Raw genomic sequence first — 19,896 nt, 5'->3', positions numbered from 1 at the left:
TTAATCGGAACGCCGCCGATGTGTATTTCATGGGGTGACCCTGACGGCTGTCGCTTTGAGGATGTGCAGAGATAATAAGATTGTGCACGTAATGAAGGACGGATAAATAGGAGGATGTTTACGGGACGGAGCACGGTCGCTTTAACAGCTTTATGGCTTGCTTGTGCACACTTGCTCTCACGTGCATGCCCACGTGAGTCGCTGCTGGCACCTTCACTTGTGAGGAGAGGTATTGCTGGGATGGGGCAAGCGAGGCTTCCCAGAAATTTGGGCAGCGAGTAGAAAACGAGTCCTTAACAGATGTGGATAAGGCGAGCAGGTGCTTAACTCTTGAACTGCTTTGATAACCTCTTAATTGATCCAGCCCCAGAGTGAGCCCTGCCAGGCGTACCTGGTGGCAGTGCTGGGGAGCTGCCTGGTGCTATCTAGAGAGGATCTAATAATTAGTCATAGATGCAGCCAACAGCCTGCGAGTCCCCTGGGGATTTCAGGGCCTCTGATTAACAAAGAAGAGTCTCTGGAGGAAGAAGCCGTAATTACAAAGCTTGCTTTTCCTTCTGGCATGACATACAGCTGGAGAGAGGGTCAACAGCTTCCAGCTGCGGCAGAGGCTCAGAACAAAGCAGTGCCGTGCTCTGCTCTGGTTGTGCAGAGCTGCTCAAGCCAGAGCTTCCAGCCCTAGAAACAAGGAGCAAGAACCGGCTGCCCAGGACAGTTAGCGAGGGTCCCTTCTGGGACACACTCATTATCTTATTTCCTGACAGTATACTGCAAGCTTAATTGCAAACAGCAGAGAAACTCAGCAGATAGGCTGCGTGGACGTCGTCAGTTAAGTGTGGCACTGAGCCCTGATGCTGATGGTGTTTCTTCAGGTCGTGCACAGTAACGTTTGGATTCCTCTGTGTTATGCTGAAACCATAGGGCCAAGCAGAAGGAACGAAGCAGGGACACCGACCCGAGAGGAAAGCAGCTCATATTGAGGGCAGAAGGAGAGAACAGCCCTTGGGAGGGGTGAGTCCGGCCCAGTAAGCCCAGTGGTGATAGCTGGAGGAATTTTAGTGCCTGGCTGTCACCAGTGGGCTGTTCTGTAGCTTGAGGGGGATCCCTGCAGTTGTTAAGTTACTATAAAGGTATAACATGAGGGAGGTGGAAGCTCTTGCTGTGTCTTTGAGGACTGAGCAGGGCAGGATGTCTCACATCTAGCAGAAGCAGTGAGAAAGCATGACGCTGTATTGGGTGGCAGGTTTTTCTGTACCGAAATGAAACCCAAAAACTACAGATGGAGCCTCAGCTGGGTTCCCAGGGAAGTCTGAGTGCTCCTGTATTGGGGCTGAACTGATAACTTGGCATGAAATCCCAGAGGCTTAGCCTGGGTGTCTCACATACCGACCTCTTTTGCTTCCCACTCTGCCAAATGGTTTTGCCAGGAGGTGCAGAATGAAACCAGGGCACTTGCTGTCTGCAGGACATGGAGACGCATCGAGGGCAGGTAGAGTTGGGAGCAGGGAGCAGGAGAGTGGCTGTGTTCCTGTCCAGGAGATAAAGAATGGTTGGAGGAACTGCTGGATAAATACCGAGCCCCTCAAAATTCACAGAGACCTGCCTGGCACTCGTTAGAAAGCACTGCATGACTTTTAACGTGGGCTTTGTAGCCTTAGTAAGGTACTGCTTGGTTTTAAAAACCCTCTCTTAACATTCCAGCAATGTTTTATGATGGGATGCAGGCATTCATCAGTGCTCCTGAACAGGCTGAGGAGACTTACTGCTTAATTGGAACATATGCAAACTGATTTGTCACAGCTGACATCGCCGGGCAGGCCGGGCCTCAAACTCGGGCTCTCCCCAGGTGGGCAGCACTGGGACCAGGGCTGGGCCAGTTCAGTCCAGGAGGGCTGCAGCCTTAGCTGAAGTGCCTTAGTGACATCGCGATGCGTTGGGGAAGGTTGTGGATTCATTGAGAGCACAGCTGGGCAGTCTGAGCCCCTCTGCTCGGCTGCAGCTGGTGGTAGGGCTGTTTGGGGGAGGTGTTGTTTACCTCTCCTGTTTAATTACAGCCTCGCTGCCCCCTTGATATTTTTTCTCCCGACAGAGCTGGGCTCTGGGGAAATTAAAGGGCCATGATGGTGTTTGCTCGCTCTGTTAAAGCACAGCAGATACTCGAAGGTAAGTTGGTGCGTTTGTGCGACGGCTCCGTGGGCGCGGTGCTGCAGTGAGCCTGTGTGTACCCAAGGCAAGACTAAACACAAACACAGGGCACAGCCTGTACTGTGTGCTGTGCGAGGGAGCAGGGCACGCTGCACTCCTGCAGTTTGCTCAAGGTGGGGAGGAGGCCATGAGGGCTGCCCTGGCCTTGTGCAGCGTGGCTGGGACGCGTGGGCTGAGCTGTGAGAAGCGAGCTGGGGCTGAAACTGGTGGGAGATGTAAGAGAAAGGCCGAGGGGTTTATTGCTGATAGGTGGAAGCGTGGTGCTGGGGAGGATGGAGGCTGCTGGGCACCTCCAGTGGGTCCGCAGCATTCCTTTCCCTTTAAAGACGAAGTGGAAAAAGGGAGAGAGCGCGTGGCTTTTTTCTGTGCCCCTGCAGGGTGGAGTGGCACGGCCTTGGCAGGATTGAGGAGGAGGAGGAGGAGGGAGAGCTGCTGGTGGCTCGTGGGACGGTGCATGCTGAGCTGAGGGCACCACAACAAAATGATTGTTACAGCCTATTCATGTTTGTGCTTCTCTGTTTGCTAGCAAGCAAAAACACGGGCTAATTTGCAAGGCTGCCTTTTGTAAGTGGGCCTTTTGATCAATGCCCGCCTGTGTTAATGTTTCAGTAGGCTATTGATTTCTGCAACAGCTTTTGTTCCCTGAATTGATGTGCGCCGGGCTTCGGCAGCGCACGCTCTGCATGTTTGATTAAAGTTCATTTGACTTCTCGGTTGCTGAAGCCGGGAGCTGTTCTCCTCCCCTCGCCAGCACCGAGGCTTCCCCGACATTTCCCTTTGTGCTGAGCTGCTGCCACCCGCACAGCCCCAGCACTGCTGCTTCTAATCCGTGCAGGCTGCTTTAATCCCCTAGGTAGACAATGCAGCCCTCGGGAGCCGGGCAGCTGATAAGCTGTGGCGTGGAGTGTGTGCCGTGTGCGTGCAGCAGCGCAGCAGTGCCGTGTGCTGCCCATGCTCCCTCTGTGCCTTCTGCTGTCGCCTGTCGGGAAGTTGAGTCACTCTGTGGCTCGGTGCTGATAAGGGACGGCAGCGGTGGCACAGTTAATCACTGAATAAACTTCGCTTGCAGCTTTATCTGCACAGTTGTGAGCGCAGTTTTGAGAGGGGGGAAAAGAATAAAGGGCTGTGATCAGGGAAATGGTGTTTTTTGTAAGTACGCATCATTTCTTCTATCCTGAAACAACATGTAAGCTGTTACACTTCCCCTGGGACCCTGGTGTGTCAATAGAGCTCCAGTGGGTTCCCATTCCCTGTTTTATGATGGGAGGAAAACAGATTGGACTCCACCCTGCCACTGCCATATGTCAGAGGACACGTCAGTTCACCGACGTCCAGACAGAGGATTTACCGACTTGCTCCTTGGTGCTGGCACCTGAGCTTTGCTCTCAGGGAATTTATAGGTATCGTTGGTGAGAGGCTTTGTGCACGGCAGAGCGTTGCCCACGCTTCTCTGCGCGGCCTCGTGTGCCTCCTGGTGCTGGCAAGCAGCACTGGGCAGACATGGAGCGTGCTGCTGGGGAGCTGGAGCAGCACTGCCAAAGCAACAGGGCCTCGTGTTCCTGCAGAAACACATCTCTGCTGCCTCTGCCAGAAATCAGAGCCGTGGTTGTGCTCTTTTCCTGGCGTTTCTATTTTTGAATGAGGCACAGATTTCAAGTGTCTCAAATGTCAGCGGTTAACGGCTAGAACAGCATCCTCCTTTTGTCTTACAAGTGTAAGATGTTGGTTAGGGCTGTAATTGCTTGTTTGAGGCCCTTGGGAGAGGTTGGATTAAGGGTGTGTCTTTATTAGTGTCAGCTTGAGCGATGTGCCATGGGGGTCTGCTCTCACAGGGCACTTCAGCCCTGGCTGCGGGCAGCCCAGGTCGGTTCTGATGTCAATTTTCAAGGGGCCGCTCGCAGCTCCTCTGTTTCTTCTCACAACTTGGAAGGAGCAGCACCTTTTCCATTGCTTCCTGCATGCTCCATGCTCAGAAGATGCTTCCATCGTGAAGCATCCTGTAAAAGCACGTGTGCCCGTATATAGAGCAACAGGGAGGAGAAAAGCTGACGAGTCAGGGTTGCTTGCCCCTCTAACATACTCCTTCTGTGTTTGCAGGGAGAACTAATCACCTTCTATTACTATTGGAAGAAAACCCCTGAAGCAGCAAGTTCTCGAGCCCACCGCAGGCATCGAAGACAGGCTGTGTTTCGGAGAATTAAAACTCGAACTGCTTCCACTCCGGTCAACACTCCCTCCAGACCCCCCTCCAGCGAATTCTGTAAGTGGAAGCTAAAAGCAATGCATTTATCTTTGTTCAGATGCAGGGAGCGACAGTAACATAGTGGTGCTGCACCTCCGAGTGAATATGGCAAGGAAATGGAGTTCAGGCAGCTGCCCTCTGCTGTTCCTGTACCATTATGCTGGAATGTGGTAGGCATCTTTGATCAGCAGTGCTGTGTGCAGTTCTTAAAAGCATTGTGTTAGGATGGAAACATGGCTTTGGTACTGAATTTTCTTGGTTTCACGTCGCACTTTCTCCAGGCTTATTACAGTAATGGGAATGAGAAAATGCAGGAGAGAAATCCTTTCATCCTCACACGGTGACCATTCTGTCTGCTTTATCACAATCCAGTGCTGCAGGCAGCGCTCTGTGTCTTCATTTATCACGGAAGTGCTTTGGCCTTGATGGAAGCAGAAAGGTCTGAAGAAAGAATAATTGCCCAAACCAGTGAGATGCGCTGTGTTGTAAAGGGCTCTGGTTAGTAATGTGCATTTAGAAACGCTTCTGTGAAGGGCTGATGGCATCCTGTGGGTCTGAAGTCTTCCCAAGGACTAAATGCTGCTCATCTTGTGTGCCTCTTAAAGAAGAGCCACTGTGTGGAAGGCAGAGCTGTACACAGTCTTATTAATGTGGGGGTAGTAGAGAGTGTGGTAAGCAGGGAAGGACAGAGAGTTGTGGGGAGAGTAGTAGTGGGATAGCAAGGGCTGCGAGCTGCTCCGTGCTGGAGCTGATAGGATTTATGGCCATTCCTGTGTGCACAAGAAGTGCAGATCTTGGCTGTACAGCTCAGTCCAGGACACTCAGCTTATCCGAGTTCACGTGGCTGAACGGGTCCGTCCATCCGGGCCTGACTGCGGGATGAGAATAAAAATGATCTTACTCAAAGAAACCCAAGTTGCAGCCTGATGTCAGCTGCGCAGTTGAGGTTCAAACACCTGTGAGAATTGAGGCAGAAGTGGTGGTGGTGGTGGCAGCTACTGTTGTTCAGCAGGACCCTGCGTTGATCAGAGGGGCAGTGAGTTGATGGCAGGTGCCTGTGGCAAGTACTGTAACACTCCATAACCTGCACGTGTGACAAAATAGCCTCCCAGAGCCTGCAGGAGATGAGTGTTCCTGCATCAAGGGCTTCTTTTCTAATTAAGGATGCAAACAAAAGATTCCGTATGTCAGAGTGGTATCCTCAACAGGGTTTGCTGCTCGTGACAATTTACAGATCCGTTGTGTTGTCACTTTATAGTGAGTGGTTAGATAAAACCCAGTGCTCTCAACAAGGAAGGATTTGGTCGGGAGTCGTTTTAGAAGACGAGGAAGGGTAAAGTTTGTGGTGTCTGCAGATTTTCTGTGGTTTAGGTGATGCTTTTTAGCTCTCAGCATCATAGTTAGGGGATGTGTTACGTGCTGCTTGCGGCAGAGGAAAGGCTGGGGCCATATTCTCTGCTTTTTTGAAATGAGGCATTCTCAAGATGTAATGTTGCCACAGGTTGCAACTCAAAGGAGCCTTGCAGTAAGGGCTGGAAAGCTAATAGGATCCTTTGTTAGATCTGACCAGGTTCTAGACACAGAGCCTTTCTGTGATGAATTGTGCTGTAGGAACACTGCCTCCCTCACTGGCACAGTGCTGAACAACAGCTTAATGGGAAAAACATCATCTGCCAAACCAAAAGTTCTGTGAATTGTGTCGCTTTGTACAGTCCTGGAATGCTTTTTTTCCATCTGTGGATTCACCAGGTCAGGCCTTGTTTAGGTTGCAGAATCTGATGGGCAGCCAAGGCAAGGTGGTTGTGGGAAGTCAGAGAATTTAAGCAAGGGCCATCATTGTTGATGGTTATTGCAGCCAGGTAGCCAGAAACTGTAAATCCTGCTGATTTTTTCTTTTCCCCTCTTCTCCCCTTGTTCTTTACTTACTCAGTGGACTTGAGCTCGGCCAGTGAAGATGACTTTGACAGCGAGGACAGTGAACAGGAGCTGAAGGGCTACGCCTGCCGCCACTGCTTCACAACCAGTACGTGCCCAGTTCATTGCTGCACTTCCCTCCCTCTGCTGCTCACTGCTGAGCACGGGCTCATCCAAGCATGTACATGTACATGTGCGTGTACAGCTGTTCAGAAAACGTGAGGTTGAATCAGCTAAAACATCCAGCACTCAGAACAGAGTTGATAATGACTTACAGTTGCAAATTACTATTCCTGAGGCTGTTAGAGTCCTGAGAGGTAGCCATTAATGCAGTGAAATCTACAAATCCAGACAAAGTTCCTGATGTAATGCATTTGTGCTCAACAAATCAACACTGAACAGTGACTGTCACATACAAAACTTCTTTGTGTGGCACCAGCACAAAGGCTGCACGAGTAGCACACACGTGGAGTGGTGGGAGCCCTGTGGCAAAGGAAGGAAATGACAAGTTCATGGTTCTCTTCTCTTTTAAGAAAACACAGCTTTGGAGAATAATAGCTGCCTGTCACTTCCCAGGTAGTGCAGATGAGACTTCTTTGTTTGTTATTTTCAAAGCTGAAGTTGCTGAAGTAAACAGATAGTTTTTAAATTGACCATTGAAGAAGCTGTGCACTGGAGGACGGGTTAAGCTCAGGACAGGGCAGAGTTTGGAGATGTCACAAAGTGCTGCAAGTAGAACAGCAGATACTTCCTCAGTAATGTGGATTTCCTGCTGTAATAGTGCAGTGTACTTATGCTTAAATATCTAGCAGATTGTATTTCTGAGCTGTTGCTTTTCCTGCCCCAAGCCTCCAAGGACTGGCACCACGGCGGCCGAGAAAACATCTTACTGTGCACTGATTGTCGCATTCACTTCAAGAAGTACGGAGAGCTGCCACCCATAGAGAAACCCGTAGACCCTCCACCCTTTATGTTTAAGCCTGTCAAAGAGGAAGATGATGGACTTAGTGGAAAGCATAGCATGAGGACAAGGCGGAGTCGAGGCTCGGTAGGCTTCACACTGTTGGTTCCTTCACATTTCTGCTTGCTCTGTAAAAGGGAGGTGTTGCCTGGGGGAAGGTGGTAGAGAATGAGACTTGATTCCTCTGTTTCACCTGTTGGCCTGTCATCCAAAAAAGTACTGCACTGGGAGGGAAACAGCATTAAAGACTGGATCCTGCTCTACTGTGGTTCCTTATGGCGTAGCAGCAGCACCATGAAACTGTGTTTTCAGCAGTTGGTCTTTATTGTTTGCATGCCCACAGATAGATATACATACATACACATACATATGTTGTTGTGTTTAATGGAACTATAGATCTCTACCTCCCGTGCCTGTATGCACACTTAAAGACACGTGTGTGTGTTTTATGAAGAACATTTAGCACGTGAACAGTGGCAGCTGAGGGAGCATCATGTTCTCATTTCCAGCAGACACTACTTACGAGCACACCTTAATGTTTTGGTGTAGGCATAGTAAGTTTTTTGCCTCCTTTTTAAGCTGAGATGAACTTTCAAGGAAAAATTAATAAAAAAAGATTTAAGTATTCTCATTTATTTCTTCTTCTGAGCCGGAGTGCTCTGTCCGTGCCCTTCCTGCAAGGCAGGAAAAATTAAGTAGAACAAATGCTGACTCGGATAAACTTTTATGTCTGTTACACAAATAGATGTCTACACTACGTAGTGGTCGTAAAAAGCAGCCAGCCAGCCCTGATGGTAGAGCCTCACCCATTAATGAAGACATCCGTTCCAGTGGCCGCAACTCTCCTAGTGCTGCCAGCACCTCCAGTAATGACAGCAAAGCAGATTCGGTGAAGAAGTCCACCAAGGTAAAATCTCCCTGTCCTCCTTTTGTGTTAGAGCTGGACACACGAGGCCCCTTCCATTGGCTAAGTAAGGTGTAGATCCTGTGGGGCTGGGGAGTCTCTCAGTGACATAGAAATTCCTCCTTGTGTGGATGTGAAGAACATTTACTGATGCATCTCAGTGATGCTTTATTCCCATGCATATGGGTGTGATAAAAGCCATTATCCCCACATAACCTTACTGCTCTTGTGATTTTCAGATACAAATGCAAGCGTTAGGCTCATGGAAGTAACACCAATCAGAAATGCTATGTCTGAGACAAGTAGACAGTTTTGGTTTCTTAAGCAGTACTTAATCTTTATTTATAAAGGAATATGAATGTGTAGTAATTGAGACTACTTCTGTTACTGTTCTCCTGTATGCGATTTGCTTGACTTTCAGAGCAAGCTGACACTTTAGTCTGTTTCACTAAATGCTTTTCCAAGAGAGCACTGAAGAGACAAAGCCAGATGAAGAGGGAAGCTTGCATTAAGCACTGTAAATTAAAGAGCAGCAAGTTAAAAATAACTATTTATTATTTCAGGCTCGTAGCAGGAGTGCTCCATCCATGCTCTTTCTGTAAGACAGGAAAAAATAAGGAGTTGAGTAAATGCTGACTTGGCTTGGTTAAAATGTGAAGATCTCAACTTATGATGAGTTGTCCTGCTCCATAGGAGTCCTCATTTATTTGTATTCAACACGATAGCACTGGCTTGTGTTTAATTTTCTTCCGTGTTTACATCACTGGTAGCTGCTCTCTTCTGCTTCATTTGTGGCAGAAAATAAAAGAAGAGGTATCTTCTCCTCTGAAGAACTCCAAGAGGCAGCGGGAGAAGGCGGCGTCCGACACCGAGGAGCCCGAAAGGTCCAGTGCCAAAAAATCCAAAACTCAAGTGAGTCCCACCGAGGAATATTTTCATTTTTGGAAACGGTTTGAGTGTGGGAGGGAGTGCAAATCCATTGACAAACACAAAACACAAAACCAATTTAGGCCACGCCAAATTTTAACTTAATCTGTGGCTAGGAGGCAACCCATGTTATAATGTGTTCCATCTGTTGGAGAGCAGTGAAACAACATAGGATAAGTTCAGGAATCTGTTTTATTCTAAGCAGTATAGGAACATACTTAGTTTATTTCTCCTCACACACGCTTCAGTTGTTTCATTTTTAATTGAAATATGGCTTTCCCTTTTCTTTGACAAGTTGGAACAACACTGGAGTTGTTGTGATGTAGTGGTGTCTGGGCTGAGCCTTCTCTTCTCCAGGCTGGGCAGCCCTAGCTCTCCTTGCATCTGCTCCAGCCCTGCACTCGGCCTCAGGGCCCTTTATTGGATTCTCCCCATGTGTCTCTGGTTCTGGGGGGCCCAGAACTGCGTGTGCTGTAACGGCGATGCCTGTGCTGCTTTGTCCCTGAGGTTCAGGGGGTGCTGCTGGCACTGGCACATGTCACAGGTGCCTCCCTGTGGCACGCTGCATGCAGTTCCTCACGCACACCGGTTGCTCTCCCCTCTCCTGCAGGAGATCAGCAGGCCGAACTCTCCCTCGGAGGGTGAAGGTGAAGGTGAGAGCTCTGACAGCCGCAGCGTCAACGACGAAGGGAGCAGCGACCCCAAGGACATCGACCAGGATAACCGGAGCACGTCACCCAGCATCCCCAGCCCTCAAGACAATGAGAGCGACTCCGATTCATCCGCTCAGCAGCAAGTGCTGCAGGCGCAGCCCCAAGTGCTGCAGGCACCCAGCAGCTCTGGTCAGGCTCCTCCTGCCATGCCCCCCATCCCAGCCCAGCTGCCAGCTCCTGTGCCGGCAGCCTCGAGTGCTTCCTCAGCTCCACCGCAGGTCTCCCCACCGACATCCCAGGCCCCCAGCCAGCCCCAGGCCCCCGCGCCTCCTCCTCATTCCCACATCCAGCAAGCCCCCGCTTTGCACCCGCAGAGACTGCCATCTCCCCACCCGCCCCTGCAGCCTCTGAGCACAGCACAGAGCCAGCCCGCCCCAGCCTCCTCGCAGCCCCACTCGCAGCCTCCGCTGCACGCTCAGCCCCAGCCTGCCCCGCACGGCCTGCAGGCACAGCCCCTGCTGCCTCATCCCGTACCCCCCCAGCCGTTCTCCCTGCCCACGCAGTCACCTCAGTCTCAGGTTCCCCTTCAGACACAAGCACCATCTCACTCCCACTCCTCTCTGCAGGTGTCGCAGCCCGCCCTGCCGGCCGCAGCCCCGCTGCAGCAGGCACAGCCTCCGCGGGAGCAGCCGCTGCCCCCCGCACCCATGGCCATGCCTCACATCAAGCCTCCCCCCACCACCCCCATCCCTCAGCTTCCCACCCCTCCATCCCACAAGCACCCTCCTCATCTCTCCGGCCCTTCTCCGTTCTCGATGAACTCCAACCTGCCTCCTCCGCCAGCGCTAAAACCCCTGAGCTCCCTCTCCACTCACCACCCTCCATCCGCACACCCTCCTCCCCTGCAGCTGATGCCCCAGAGCCAGCCGCTGCAGTCCTCGCAAGCTCAGCCTCCCGTCCTGACCCAGAGTCAGAGCCTTCCCCCATCCTCCGCTCACCCGCCGTCCGGACTCCACCAGGTATCCTCGCAGCCCCCCTTTTCTCAGCATCCCTTTGTCCCGGGAGCTCCGCCATCCATCACTTCTCCTTCGTGCCCTTCCACCTCCACGCCGCCCGCCGTGCCCGGCATCGCGCTTCAGACCTCCATCTCCACGTCAGCAGCTTCTAGCGGGAGCGTGCCGGTGGTGACGTCCTGCACGCTGCCACCGATCCAGATCAAAGAGGAGGTCCCCGATGAGGCTGAGGAACCAGAAAGCCCTCCTCCTCCACCACGGAGTCCATCGCCAGAGCCAACTGTGGTGGACACACCGAGTCATGCCAGCCAGTCCGCCAGGTACAGAGCTGGGCAGCAGCACTTCCCTTTGGCGGGACCCAAGGGCTTGCATCTCTCTTGCTTGCTGTCATAATGGAAGTGCTTTCCTTTCCGTCAAGGCAAGATTTTGTTAAGGACTTCCCTCTGCTGAGGTACAGACCCTGCATTCAGCAGTGGCGGTGTTCCCTTCCACCCTTCCCAAAGATAGCTAAGGGAGATAAGTGAATCTTCCTGCCTCCCAAGCCTGGTTCTTGCAGCAAGGCTTCCTGAGCTGAAGTGAGGATGTTGCGTGGTAGAGTTCTCCTTTCTCTCTTAACCGCTGTCCTTACGTTGGCTGATCTGTTCTTATTGAAGTCAGCTGAAACGTTGGCTCCTCACTCTGTGGAAGAAGACTTGTAAATGCGTGTGAGAAATCAGCTTCAGTGAGATGTGACGTGCTGTACACATGCATCTCATCAGCCCTTGTTTTAATCAGGGGTTTGCTGTTTTTCTCTGTAAAGGAGCTTCTTCAGGCAGGGTGTTAGGGGTTGGTTGTACTTGTGAGAGGAGTATCGTGCTCAGCTTGTCTGCGCTGTCATATGGCACAATTAATTCCTTTCATTCCCTTTCAGGGAAGCAGGTAGTGCTCTTCTGAGTGTACACTGATAACTGTTCCTCCTTGACACACAGCTCTTAAACCTCAGACTTTCACCTTCCCAGAGCTGACCTCTTTCTGTTTTCTTTCTCTCAGGTTCTATAAGCACCTGGACCGTGGCTACAATTCATGCTCAAGAGCAGATTTGTACTTCATGCCTCTGGCAGGATCCAAACTGGCCAAGAAGAGAGAAGAGGCCATTGAAAAGGCCAAAAGGGAAGCAGAGCAGAAAGCCAGAGAAGAGAGGGAGAGAGAGAAAGAAAAAGAGAAGGAAAGAGAGAGAGAACGTGAGCGTGAAAGAGAAGCAGAAAGAGCTGCGGTAGGTTTATTTGTAGCTAAAAGCTGCTTAGGAGGGTTAAAATGGACGGTGACTGCAAAGTGCACATCCCCACAGGTGCTAAATACACATGCAGCCAGGTATTAGTGAATATGGGAGCTGTGTGCTGGGTGAAGACCAACCAGCTCTGAGCATTCCTGGCCTGCCTGTCACTTTCTTCTCCTAAAAGCAAGTGGAGTTTCTATCGCTGGTTGATAATTGTGTGTGGGAAGCCAGTGCAGCTGGGAATGACTGGGCCAGGTGTTTATGTTACTTGCAGTATAAGTTTGGATGTGAAGGGCACTCTGTAGGTGCAGAGACAATGAATTATTTTGTGTAATGTCCACTGCCTTTGCGGTGCAGGCACGGAATTGCTCTCTGCTAAAAGAGGGATACGAATGTTTTAAATGTGAAGGAACCTTGATTAAAGTCACACAGCTTCTTTGTTTTTTCTGATGGGAAGACCCAAGCTCCAGTCTGACTATAAGAAGTCAGTACAGTTGATGCTTTGTTTTGCTTTGTTTGGTAGCCTGCTGGCAGGGAACATTCACCTTTGGGCCCATAGAACAGGGAGGTTGTTAATGCATTAGCAGTGCTAGCAGCACAAGAAGAGAAATGCATGCCCGTGTTTGTAAGCCAAAAGAGCCGAGCTCAAAAATCTCTTCCCCCCATTCGTGCAGCAGAAGGTTTCCAGCTCCTCCCACGAAGGCCGCCTCGGGGAGTCGCAGCTCAGCGGGCCAGCACACATGAGACCTTCGTTTGAACCCCCACCGACGACCATCGCTGCCGTGCCGCCGTACATCGGCCCGGATACGCCCGCCCTGCGGACGCTGAGCGAGTACGCCCGCCCGCACGTCATGTCACCCACAAACCGCAATCACCCCTTCTTCGTCCCCCTGAACCCCACCGACCCGCTCCTGGCCTACCACATGCCCGGCCTCTACAACGTGGACCCCACCATCCGGGAACGAGAGCTGCGAGAGCGGGAGATCCGGGAGCGAGAAATCCGGGAAAGGGAATTGAGAGAGAGGATGAAACCCGGCTTCGAGGTGAAGCCCCCGGAGCTCGATGCGCTGCACCCGGCCACTAACCCCATGGAGCATTTCGCCAGGCACGGCGCACTGACTATTCCCCCGACAGCAGGACCTCACCCGTTTGCTTCCTTCCACCCGGGTTTGAACCCTCTCGAAAGAGAGAGACTGGCGCTGGCAGGCCCGCAGTTACGGCCTGAAATGAGCTACCCTGACAGACTGGCAGCGGAGAGGATACACGCGGAGCGGATGGCATCGCTCACAAACGACCCGTTGGCGCGGCTGCAGATGTTCAACGTCACTCCCCACCACCACCAACACTCGCACATACATTCGCATTTGCACCTCCATCAGCAGGATCCCCTCCATCAAGGTGAGCCCGGGCCGGGCGGTTCGAATGGAAGCTCTGCCCGAAGCAGGCACGCTGCAGCCTGGAGTTACGCCTCCTTTGTTCTCCTGTATGTAACACGGCTTTGTCTGACGTGCAGACCATCACCGCTTTTACAGAAGGACGCAGGGCAGGAATAAGTTAAAGGCTGGCAGCAGTACACTGATACTCATTTGGACTCTGCAGTGGCACTGTGAAAGGGTTTGAGCTGTTAAGAAAGCAGCGAGTTGAGGCTTGATCTCTTCAGCCATTTGTCGTGCCAGCCACGTGGCTTTGTTTGAGCTGAAGCTCACTGTCACAGTTCTCCTAAGAAATATCAAAATTAGTGGGTTTTTTTAGTTACAGTGTACTCTTACACATGGAAAAGTTCTTCCCAAGATATTTAGTAGTGTCAGAATGAATTGGTGCCTTGTTCGTTTCTAAAGTCAGCTACACAGTTGCTCCTCTGAGCATGTCTTGAGTCTGGCACTGAGCAGAGTTTTTCTGGTAGTAGACCAGAGAGAGCATTGCCAGCAAGGCACCAGGTGCAGGAGCAGCCAAGAAAGGAAAACGAGAGAGGTCCAAGAACTTACAGTGCAGCTCCTGGTGCTTCTGGGTACAAATGTACTGTTTGTGCAAGCAGATATAGCATACTTTGCCTTCGAGCATATGCACTGAGCACGGCTTCCTTCCCTTCTTGAGTAGGGGAAGAATTTGAGCGCTGTTGCAGAAGCCAATATGTTTAGCAAGGAAATCAGCAGTGTCTTGTGAGATGATGGTGAGAGCAATTCAGGTAGGAGATAGTAGCACTGAGGGTCAGCATTCCTAAAGCCGTGGACGTGGGTTGAGATTGCACAGGTTATGGGCTGGCTCAGTTTCAGGCAGGTTTTTGGTGGCCCCTTGGTAGCAGAAGAAATTTGTCATAGATGGTGTCTGTGCAAGGACTCCGTTGTTGGGTGAGTCGTTCAGCCTCTGTGCAGGTAAGTCTGGGTGCTCTCGTGTTAACTTAACTCTGGAAACATTCAGTGGAAGGTGGGGGTGGGAGCAGGTGGCTGAGAAGCAGAGACTGAAGAGCAGGTTTATTTTGTTCAGAGTCAGGCAGCATCAGGTGTTTGCCAAATACCAGTGCACTCTGAACTGGGGAATTCACTTCACTGGGATTTCACTTTCTCAAGTTGCCTGCCCTGGTCTGAGCCGGGCTGGGCAGCAAGCGAGCTCTGCTGGGTGCATTTGGGGATGACTGAAGTCAACCTGGGAAAAGGAAAGCTCGGGTGGTTCTGTTCTTTCCTTTTCTTCTTTGTCACTTTGTGGATTTCTTGTTCTCGTGGAAGTGGAAAGCCTCGAGTTGTTGCTTTAACAATTAAGGCTGTTTGGCAAGCAGATGTCACTTCAAACACTTCAAGACAGAAAAGTGGGTTTCAAATTGGATGGAGCTAAGCTCCTGGTAATTACACGCCAATTAGGCCAAATGCCGATCCAGCTCAAGTGGCAACGGGGCTTTTGATCTCCCGGCAGTGAGCGATGCTTCCCCAAGCAGTTGATTGCTTTCTTTCTTTGCTTCTAAAGGTTCAGCAGGACCTGTTCACCCGCTGGTGGATCCGTTAGCAGCTGGACCCCATTTGGCACGTTTTCCCTACCCACCTGGGACCATCCCCAACCCATTGCTAGGACAGCCGCCTCACGAGCATGAAATGCTCCGACATCCCGTCTTTGGTGAGAGCACTTGATGGTCCTTGGTGGAGGCTGCTGCCCTTTGATCTGAGCTGTCATCTTTTCTTCTGGGTGGCAGCGTTTCCTGGGAGGTGTGGAGTTGAGCTGTAACTTCAGTAACAGCTGAAGTTGTTTGTTTACCTCGTTTTGTTGGCTGGCTTGATTTTAGGGGGAGATAAAATAATAGAAAGGCTTTGTGAGGCAGCTCTCTGCAGACCTCATAGCGAAAGAGTGTAAAAACACACACCTCTCTGTTGCAGGTACCCCTTACCCTCGGGATCTGCCTGGTGCCATTCCACCTCCCATGTCTGCAGCCCACCAGCTGCAGGCCATGCACGCCCAGTCAGCAGAGCTGCAGAGACTGGCAATGGAGCAGCAGTGGTTGCATGGGCATCCTCACATGCATGGTGGTCATCTACCAAGTCAGGAAGATTATTACAGGTGAGAGGTGCCTCAGGGGCTTTTGGAGACTCACAGGGTTCCTTCGTCTTTCTCCGCGTTTCATCCTTTCGTTTTTTTGTTGTGAGTGAATGCCTTTCTTATTGTGTGCTGAGATATTGTCCTGGTGCACTAGAGAGGCTGGTGAAGCTGTCCTTAAACCTAGTTAGGGCATCGATGATGGGGCAGATGGAAAGCTGGGCCTACACTGTTGGCACAAGGCTCGAGGGAACGGAGTCATGCTTTGCAGGAGTACTCCATCTGGGCTTTTCAGTGTGATTCTTGTTAGGATTGCTGCTTCTGCATTGCCTTGTCTTGCTTGAGAGCAGGAGAGGAGGAAGGTGGGCGAAAGCTTTATGAACGAGGAGTGATAAGAGTTCCATACATCACTGAATCTTAAGAGATGGCTGAAAGGAGGAGATTGAATGTGTAATATTAATCCTGAATTAACAGCTGGGAGTGCCAGGTGAATTGTGCAGGCCCAATTCTCCCCGGAATGCTGTTGGTAGTGGAGTGGTTCTCTTCTCAGCCTGCCTTGTCTCGCAGCACCCTATTTCCTCTCGGGCAGTGGCCACTGAATGATCTGTCAGCTAAGAAGAAGAAGCCTTCAGCACCTAGCAAAGGTCACTCTGCGTGTCTGCGGGTAGCCAGGCTGTGTAGGAGGCAGCATATTAAATACCTGCCTTGCACTGCTTCACTCTGATGTTGCTGTACTTGCTGCTGCTATCCAAAGTCACCCGCTGGCCTCGTGCCACCAGGGCAGCCGCTGTGCCTGGAGCTGACTGACATTTCACTTGCAAGTGCAGATAAAGCTAAAGCCTGATGAGCTGGCACGAGTGATCTCGCTCACTTGTAAGGAGCGCTTCGGTAGCGAAAGGTCATCGCTTCCTCCCACAGCAGACGCTGTTATCGCTGCTGTTACAGGGGTTCTCATTTAGTGCTGAAAGCTCTGAAGTCCTCCTGCAGCCTCTGTTCCCTTCAGGGCAGCCAGGTGAGGTTGGCAGGAAGGCAATGCTGTCACTGAAGTGTCATGACACCTCCTTCGTTTGTTAAAATGAGTTTTCTTTCTCTTTCAGTCGACTGAAGAAAGAAGGCGACAAACAGTTGTAATAAATTATTTATTTGTAATGCTGGCTATGGAAACCCCAGTCCTTGGGAAGGAGTGGAACATTTTTACATACAATAAGAGCTACAAAAGGAAAAGAATATCTTATAAAGATTTCTTTATATATTTAAAACAGAAACAACCACCCAACAAGTAGAGACTTATCAGCATAGCGTTCATTTGTAGAGAAGATTTCTCAAGACTGGTGTGGGTCTCCCTGCATGACAACGTATTCAGAAGCCTATTGAGAATCCAGGACTGTGTGGAATATTCAGAGAACTTCCTGCAATCTTGGTTTTTTGGTTTTTTTTTTCTTACTAGTTTGTTTTGAGTAGGTGCTAGGATCAGGTTCACAACACGAGTCACTGTGCGTGAGGGGACACTCAGTGCATCTATAGCTCTTACAAAGGAAAAAACCAACAAGAAAAAAAACAAGGATTGCAAGTAGGCGACCTAACAAGCTCTGAATCCAAGTGCTACAATAATAAAAATCTACTTTTATTTTAATACACTGTAGGAAAAATTCATAATTTTCAAGAGAGCTCAGTTCTGCAGCATGGCTTTTTAAGTCTGTAAATAACTTTTTTGGGGTAGAGGGGAGAAACAAAATGAAAAACAAAACTCCAGAAACGTTTATGTTGATTTTCAGTAACATCACACGTTGTGAATTCCTACCTGGTATTGACAGAATACAGAGTTGATTTTTTAATAAAAATAAATAAATAAATATATATAGTTATCCCTTTAATTAAAGGGAACAATGGGTATCAATAATTTCAAATGGGTAAAAGCTTGAAATTTGGCTTGTTAGCAACAATAAGCATTAAAAGGGAGATGCAGGGATAATGTTGCAAACGACTGTTTCCGTTGTTGGTTTTTGTTTCTTCTGTTGGTGTCACATCTCTGATCTGCAGCTGATTTCTGTGCAGTTGGGTTTCTCAGCAGTGCAGGTGTCCCTTGGAGCTCGCTGCCCCTTCTCACACCTCCCTCAGGGCTTCGTCTGCAGCGTGGCCATCTTACACCCCTTTCCTTTTACCTTTTGAAACTTAAACTGCATTGGTTTTAGGCTGTCCCCTGTGGGATAACCAAGAGTTCAAAGACATAATCTGTTCTAAACTCTCTATTTTAAGAACGCTGCATGGCTCGAGCTGGTACAGCCAGAATTCCCCAGTGCTCACTCTCTGGGAGGTTTGCTCTCCCTGGCCTCTCGTGTTTGATGCATTTTTAAGGAAGGAGGACTGGACAGTTCAGTTCGTGCTCTTAAAGCTGTTTTGCAGAGACCAGTCTGCCTTTCTCTTGGACTGTTTTAATTCCGTTTTTATAATTGAGAACTTTTTAACTGCCGCAAACGTTCTGTATCTCAGGAACTTCCTGCTTTGGGACTCATCTAACACGTGGGCAGTAATATTTACTGTCTCCAACGCAACAGGTCTGTGCAGAGCTCCTGTTGGCTGGTTCCCATGCGGGCAGTAAGGGGAGAGGAGCACGCAGGAGGCCAGGGAGCATCATTTTGGAGACAGCTCTGCTTACTGCCTCGGCAGAAAGGTTTTACTTGTTTTTACTGTTTGGCCACGTTTGGTTGGTTTGGTTTTTCAGTTGTTCTGTTTGTTTTTCACATTTTTTGTCAGAGCAGAGGGTGGTGCAGCCAATGGACATCTGGATCTGCTGGCCATCTGCTTCCCCATTTCCTCTCTCAGCTCATGAGCACTCTCTCTCTGCCGTTGTAGACTGTTATAAATGTGATGGTTGTGTCATAGGACTGTACTGAGCCACGTTTGCTAAAGTTGTGGTTAATGATACGTTCGGATGGAAGGAAGTGCACAGTGCTTCATCCACCACGTGGGGCTCAAACCAACGTCAGCATCAGTGCCCAAAGGTGAACGTTCCTGTAACACCCGTTGACAAATTCAAACCTGGCATCAGGGTGTTGTTCTAGGCCCGCTTACAGCAAGAATATAGGGGAGAGAGAGAGGAGGGTGATTTCAGCTGCTGACCTTTTCTGTCCTCTGTTCCAGATTTCGCAATGCTAAGGAACTGCAGTAGCATTTAATCAGTTCCATCCCCTGTGCACGAGCTCTGAAGATGTTAGCAGCAGCAGCCAGTGCTCCTGGCATTCGGAGGCCAGGAGGTGAGGTCAGTGTGGCACCCAGGATGGTAGGACCCCTTCGGTCACTGCTTCTGCAGTGAGCAAATGAATTACTCATTTCTCCAGAGTAATACTTTTTCCTTTTGCTTGAAACACTGATATTCTGTGGGGTTTTTTTTTTGTTCACTATCATTCATCAAACAAGCACTGAAACTCTTCCATTTTAGACCCGTGATTAACTACAACTTTACTTGCAGTGGCTTTTGAAGCCATCTCGGTGTTGGATGCCCTGTTAAAACAACCCAGACCTTCTGGTTTTCTTTCAGAAATCTCTCTCTGTTTTTTCCTCAGTTCTACAAGTTTAGTTTTAAATTTTGCTTTAGTGTTTTTGAGAAGTCTCTCTTGTTCTGTGTCGTCATGGTTGAGCTTGTTTCACTGCACCGTTAAAGCAGAGTGTACATTCTGACTGCTACATTTATATATATCTTGAAGCTTAATGTATATATGAGTAGTTTGCCATGGGATAACACAGTGTAAACAGAGTAGAAACCCAGAAATCGTGACTTCTGTGTTCTCTCCATTTGAGTATTTTGTAATTTTTTTGAAATATTTGTGGACATAAATAAAACCAAGCTACACTACAGCAGCCAGGTTCTGCCTGCAAGCGAAATGTGTCTGTTGATTGTAGGATGAGGCTGTTTCCATCCAGGGCAGCTCGGGGTGGCTGTCCTCTCTGTTTCAAACCTCGTCTTGTCTCTTTCTCAGCATTACTTTTTCCTCCTTGGAGGTTATTTCACTTCAGTACACAGCACAGAGAACAGCAGCACGTGCTGCCTGCCCGCCTGGTGCAGCGCAGGCGTTTTGTGCTGGAGGTTGGGAAGGCATAATGGGAAAGGATGGATGGAGAATGAACCTGTGAACCTATGAGAAGGATGTGGTGACCTCGGGGACGTTGTGTCTGCTGTGGCAATGTGCTGTAGCCATGGTTTGAGCACGGGGAGGTAAAATGAAGCTCTCACTGCATCAGGTGGCACAGAGCACAAAATTGGGACGGTTCCCTCCGTTCTGCTCCTGTTCTGCAGAGTAGAAAA

The 19,896-nt window shown here is 49.9% G+C and overlaps 1 protein-coding gene across 4 annotated transcripts in view; it reads left to right on the top strand.

Annotated features, from left to right (window-relative positions):
- RERE (arginine-glutamic acid dipeptide repeats) overlaps positions 1-19,469 on the top strand; it is a 161,411-nt gene extending 141,942 nt beyond the window's left edge. For 3 of the 4 annotated variants that reach the window (XM_065737990.1, XM_065737991.1, XM_065737994.1), the window contains 11 exons: positions 4,303-4,465; positions 6,378-6,470; positions 7,210-7,409; positions 8,068-8,229; positions 9,025-9,138; positions 9,764-11,139; positions 11,849-12,071; positions 12,749-13,472; positions 15,033-15,179; positions 15,437-15,617; positions 16,691-19,469. In XM_065737990.1, the coding sequence (XP_065594062.1) occupies positions 4,303-4,465; positions 6,378-6,470; positions 7,210-7,409; positions 8,068-8,229; positions 9,025-9,138; positions 9,764-11,139; positions 11,849-12,071; positions 12,749-13,472; positions 15,033-15,179; positions 15,437-15,617; positions 16,691-16,724 (3,417 nt within the window). In that variant the 3' untranslated portion in view covers positions 16,725-19,469. The remainder of the gene's footprint in view (positions 1-4,302; positions 4,466-6,377; positions 6,471-7,209; positions 7,410-8,067; positions 8,230-9,024; positions 9,139-9,763; positions 11,140-11,848; positions 12,072-12,748; positions 13,473-15,032; positions 15,180-15,436; positions 15,618-16,690) is intronic. The other variant, XM_065737992.1, reaches the window with a different exon arrangement.
- Positions 19,470-19,896: the final 427 nt, after the last annotated feature.

The sequence above is a fragment of the Cyrtonyx montezumae genome, unplaced genomic scaffold (assembly GCF_038088225.1).
Source record: "Cyrtonyx montezumae isolate F1298 unplaced genomic scaffold, pur_monq_1.0 scaffold_21, whole genome shotgun sequence".
In the NCBI taxonomy this organism is placed as follows: Eukaryota; Metazoa; Chordata; class Aves; order Galliformes; family Odontophoridae; genus Cyrtonyx; species Cyrtonyx montezumae.
The sequence above is the reverse complement of the archived record's forward strand: the minus strand, read 5'-3'. Positions and strand labels throughout refer to the sequence as shown.